Genomic DNA, 5,912 nt, shown 5'->3' on the forward strand with positions numbered 1-5,912 from the left:
TTATGAACTCAAGTCTAAATCGCTACCAAGTAGCTGCTGTTATCATTAAGCCAAGTAGCTGCTGTTATCGTCAAGCCAAGTAGCTGCTGTTACATTTAACAGGTTACAACGAAGTTGTTCCTGGGACAACCATTGAACGACTTTGGGCCTAGTCTCGCACAACTAGGAGGGTCTTGCTGCAAAAAGTCAAAGTCACCCTCACATTTTTGGCGACTTCACTGGGGACTAGGCTGTGACCTGTGAGATGGCTCCACCGCGAAGAAAGAAGAATAACAGCAGCATGCCTTCCCAAGAGGAAGAAGAACACGTTGATTCTATTTCCAGGCATGAAGAGCAACAAGATCAGGAAGAAAGGCAAGAGGAGGAGGAGGAGGTCACTCCTGCAGACTTGGCACACATTCTCAGCGCTTTCGGTAGGACTCAAAAGGAGATGGTTGACACCATGAAACAGTTGGTCAACTCAATCTCAGCAACAAAGCAGCTTGAGCAACCAAATGATGGAGAGCAACCACAGAAGGTTTCCCATGAGGACTCTGCCGTGAAAGCATCAGACAACCAGAAGGCACCTTCTTTCGTTACCCAAGATGATGTTGTTGCCATTTTGGAAAAAGAGCTGCGTCGTGGCTCTGAAGACTGGAAGTATGCTCCTCAACCCCCTTATCCTTCAAGCATAATGCATTTATCCTACCCCAAGAACTATGAGACACCCACTTTTACTCTTTTCGATGGAAGAAAAGGCAGCCCAAAAGAGCATATTAGTCGATTTATCGACGCTCTTGGTCCTCATGCTAGCAATCATAATCTTAGGATGAGGGAGTTTTCCAAAACCCTCACTGATCGTGCATATACTTGGTACACCACCCTAGCTCCTGGTTCCATTAGAAACTGGGATGAAATGGCAGGCAAGTTCTGTAGAAAGTATTTCCAATATGAGGAAAGGGTGACCATTGCGCAGCTGAACAACACTCGTCAAAGGACCGGAGAAAACCTGGTGGATTTTGTTCGTCACTTTCGTGATTTAGCTTTGGATTGCTATGAAGAAAAGGATGAGGAATCATTGGTGGAAATCTGCATCATCAATATCCTGCCTGAATACAGGGTCTATTTGGAAAATATCGGCATTACTCAATTTTCCAGGTTGATTGAAGCAGTAAGAAAAACGAGCATGTCTGTTAAGACCACCACAAGTCAGAGGAGTTGGAGAGATAAGAAAGACACGACCCAGAGGGATGCACACCAAGCTTTAATGGTAGATGAAAGATACTTGAAGAGGAAGGAACGATCCGGAACAGTCCCGGCAGTCCCTTGTACTGATGAGGAACTTCATGCTATTCTTGATACATTGTTTGCTGATGGAGTGATCAAGCCCGTGCAGCGAGAAAAGCCCCCCACCAGGGAAGATAAGAAGAATCCACGCTACTGCCGTTATCACCAAATAGTGGGACATCCTACCCCCGCCTGTCAAACCTTGTGAAGGATCCTTCATGCAAAGATTGATGAAGGTACTCTAGAGCTCCCATCAAAAAAGCAAGCTATTGATGATGATCCATTGCCAAAACGGCATGGAAAAGGGACATGTTCTGTTGTCACTGGCGTAGGAGATGATACCATGCATCAGGATAACGGATCATGGGCATTGAGCAAATACCAAGGCCCCATCGACCAAGCTTCTTGGCAACAGTATTTCAGGGCATGTGGCTATGACAATCCATGGTTCTCTCATGATGAATGCAGCCCAACTGTGGAGGGCTGAAGGAGAATTAATGATGGTCAGAGTTCTATGAGCACAATGGATCAGGTCTATCATGTTACTGAAGTAGAAGAGGACGTTGTAGAAGCTGATGTGATGCAATGTACTAAGCCTACTGCTGCGCAAGTTCTTCAGCAAAACCCCAAGTTCAAATCACTCTTTGATCAGCTAGAGTATGGGCCCCAAGCTAGGCAAGCTGCTGCTGAAGCTCTGATGGACGTATCCGAGACATTTGGCCCTCAATGTTTTGCTGCCGGGACTGAGACACAAAGGGGCAGGAGCTTACTGGAAGGAGACAATGCCATTGTGTTTACCGATAAAGATATGGAGGTTTCTTATCCAGATCACCGGAGGCCACTCTATTTGGAAGCGCAAGTCAATGGTGTATTCGTAAGAAGAGCCTTGGTAGACACGGGGTCTTCCTTGAACATTATATCTCTTCAAGTGCTCAATGCCGCTGGAATTTCCCTGACTAAAATTGTGAAGGCAAACATGGCAATTACTGGATTTGCAAATGGAAGTGAGCAGGCTGTAGGATACATACTACTAAACCTCAAGGTTGGACCAATTCAGTCCCTTACCAAATTCTATGTTGTTGATGCTGACACTAGTTACCATGCGCTGCTGGGACGCCCGTGGTTGAACAAGCATAAGCTCGTACCTTCCACCTACCATCAGTGTGTTAAAGGGAGGATTGGACTCAAGCCTGTCAGGTTGCCAGGAAATCAAGTACCGTTCCACCGGTCAGAGAGTCATCACGCCGAGGCACAATTTTATGATGAATTCACTGATGGAGAAGGAAGCAATCCCTCCAGAGCCACATGCACTCCTTTACCCTCATGGCTTGACATTCAAGATCTCAGTAACGATGAGCTTGCAATGATGGTGAGGCAACAAAGCGTCTATGCTCAGGCACAGCAGCCTCAATGCTCTCGAATGGTGCTGCCGGATGGCCGCACAATATACCGCTTATGACGGGATGCGGGGCCTAACCGTTCATTATGGGAGGGCCCCAAATCAGCGGGTGCCATGGAGTGTGATCAAGTTCAAGACGCAAAAGGGGCTTCCATGGTACCTGAGAAATTTCCCCTTTCAAAAGGCAATGCCAGCGCCGAAGTGTATGCAGGATGGAAGTGCTGCTGTGGCAGAAGAAATGGAAGAAGTCAACCTGAGTGATGATCCCATTATTCAGAAAAATATTTCCATCTCCACCTATTTGTCACCTGAAGAAAAAGGCTGCCTCATCTCTTTATTAAGAGAATATAAGGATGTCTTTGCCTGGAGCTACGAGGAGATGTCGGGATTAGACCCGAATTTGGTGTGTCACACTCTGAATGTACAGTTAGGAGCGAAACCAGTGGTGCAGTCAAGAAGGAATTACCATCCCAATGATGAGCAGCAGATCAAGCAAGAAGTTGAAAAACTCTTAGCCTCTGGTTTCATCAAGCCGATCAAGCACCCTACTTGGCTTGCAAATATTGTTCCTGTAAAGAAAAAGAATGGTCAGATACGAGTTTGTGTTGACTTCAGGGATTTAAATAAAGCATGTCCAAAAGACGAGTTCCCATTGCCAAACATGGATGTTCTCATAGATTCAACCTCAGGCCATGAGATGCTATCATTCATGGATGGTTTCAGCGGCTATAACCAAATTAAAATGGCCGCCAGAGATGCTGAAAAGACGGCTTTTTGTACACCATATGGAAATTTTTACTATACAGTCATGCCATTTGGCTTGAAGAACGCTGGCGCTACCTATCAAAGGGCAATGACGGCAGTGTTCCATGACATGATGGGAAAAGAAGTGGAGGATTACGTCGACGATCTGGTGGTGAAATCTAAGACTAGAAGTGAGCATTGGGGTACCTTGAGGAAAGTACTACAAAGATGCAGAGAATATATGCTGAAGATGAATCCAAAAAAATGTGGATTTGGGGTGTCTTCGGCGAGGTTTCTTGGTTTCGTGGTACATAGTAGAGGCATTGATGTTGATCCCAGCAAGGTCCGGGCCATTGCATCTCATCCACCACCCTCGAATCAGAAAGAATTGAAGAGTTTCCTAGGAAGATTGTCTTACATAAGATGCTTCATACCTGGTTTGGCTGCTGTAATCCAAGCATTCATACCTCTGTTGAAAAAGGGGAACAAATTTACATGGGACGCTGAATGCAAGGAGGCTTACTTAAAGGTTCAGCAGCTTATCACCAAGCTCCCAACCATGAAAGCACCAATTCCAGGCGTCCCCTTAAAACTGTATTTGGCCTCCACCAATGCAGCAGTGGGAGCATTATTAGTACAGGACAGTGAAGCTGGGGAAGAATTTCCTATTTACAATGTGAGCAAGCTTTTGAGAGGGGCTGAAACACGCTACCCTAAGGCAGAAAGGCTTTGTTTAGCACTTGTCTATGCAGCACAAAGATTACGTCACTATTTTTTGGCCCACAAGCTTCAACTTATGGTGAAGACTGATTTGGTCAAATATTTACTGACGAAACCAGTGCTATCAGGGTGGTTAGCAAGATGGCTGCTCCAGTTGTCTGAGTTCGACATTGTATGTACGACACCGAGGGCTATCAAGGGGCAGGCCGTCATCGACATGATCACCCTCTTCCCATAAGAAGGAGGATTCGATGTTTCTCATGACATACTTGGAGAGTTACCTGGAATGACAGCAGTGGTTGAAGAAGAGGAGCCTTGGACCCTTCACTTCGACGGGTCAGCCACGGCTAACGGAGGAGGAGCTGGAGTTGTACTCGAGGACCCTAAGGGGCATGCCAAGTCCCTTTCATTCAAGCTAAACTTCTCATGCACTAATAATGTGGCAGAGTATGAAGCTTTTATTGCTGGGCTTGCAACTGCACATGAATTGAGAGTCAAGAAAATCAGAGTCATCGGGGATTCAAACTTAGTCATCAGCCAATTGAAGGGAGATTTTGCGGTGAAAGAAGTGACCTTGGCACCTTATAGAACTTTGGCAGAAAGGTTAATCAAGAAGTTTGAGCAGATAACTCTTGAGCACATTCCCGGCAGCACTAACAGATATGCGGATGCTTTGGCTACCCTTGGTTCCAAGCTTTCATTCACAAGGGAGCAACCCAACATCACGGTAATTCAAAATAACAAGCCATGTGTAGAAGCTATGATTTTCTCAAGCCCATCAAGTGAGAAAGATTGGCGAGAAGGTGTCAAGGGCGAGATGGCTCAGTTGGACAAGGAAGATAGACTCAGAACACTAGGAGACTATAGTTTGATATTTGGGGAATTGTACAAGCGTCTTTCTGGAGGAGTTTTAGCCCGCTGTGTAGATGAAGAAGAAGCTCGGAGGAGATTGCAAGAAGTACATAAGGCCACTTGTAGGGTGAGCAAGTGGTCAGCTTATACCGGAGACTGCAACGTAGGGGTTATTATTGGCCAAACATGAAGAAACAAGCAGCAGAGACGCAACTCTCATGTTCTAAGTGCTCCTCAACTTTGTCAGAGCAGGAAGGATTCACAGCAGCGATTACTGAAGATTGGAGGTCACCATACTTGGAATACCTCATAAGTGAAACACTGCCGGAAGACCGTAAGCATGCATACAAGGTCAAGAAGACGGTGAAAAGGTATTTTGTGGATGGAAGCACGCTGTATAGAAAGGGATTCAATGGTGAGCCATTAAGATGCCTTGGGGCTACTGAATATCAACAGGTTCTACAAGAAGTGCATGCTGGGGAATGTGGAGAGCATCAAGGAAGAAAGAAGCTTTACCGGCAGCTATTAGACTTGGGATACTACTGGCCCAACATGCGCGAAGATGCCTATAACACGGTCAAGAAGTGTCACACATGCCAAGCACATGGAAACTTGAGTCACAAGCCATCAACATTGTTACAAGACATGAAAACACCTTGGCCGTTTCACACTTGGTGGTTAGACTTGGTAGGAACCATTCACCCACCTTCTGGGGGCTTCATATGGATCCTCACGGCAACTGAGTCTTTCACCAAGTGGGTAGAGGCAGCCCCACTTCGTAAGGCCACGGGAGTCGCAATTTCAAACTTCATAAGGGAGAACATTGTGTGCAGATTTGGTATTCCTTACAAAATTGTGTCTGACAATGGAACACCCTTCGTCAATCAAGAAGTAAGCAAGACGCTCAAAGGATACGGAATCAAGCACAGAA

At 45.9% G+C, this 5,912-nt stretch overlaps 2 protein-coding genes across 2 annotated transcripts; both read left to right on the forward strand.

The window, feature by feature from the left end:
- Positions 1–244: 244 nt before the first annotated feature.
- On the forward strand, positions 245–1,474 carry LOC133733906 (uncharacterized). The gene has a single exon (XM_062161556.1). The coding sequence runs from the start codon at positions 245–247 to the stop codon at positions 1,472–1,474; it is 1,230 nt and encodes a 409-aa protein (XP_062017540.1).
- A 2,941-nt stretch (positions 1,475–4,415) lies between these two features.
- Positions 4,416–5,171, forward strand: LOC133733925 (uncharacterized). Its single transcript, XM_062161575.1, has one exon. It carries the CDS (start codon positions 4,416–4,418, stop codon positions 5,169–5,171), a length of 756 nt encoding a protein of 251 aa, XP_062017559.1.
- The last annotated feature ends 741 nt before the right edge of the window (positions 5,172–5,912 follow it).

This window comes from Rosa rugosa, chromosome 1, assembly GCF_958449725.1.
Source record: "Rosa rugosa chromosome 1, drRosRugo1.1, whole genome shotgun sequence".
In the NCBI taxonomy this organism is placed as follows: Eukaryota; Viridiplantae; Streptophyta; class Magnoliopsida; order Rosales; family Rosaceae; genus Rosa; species Rosa rugosa.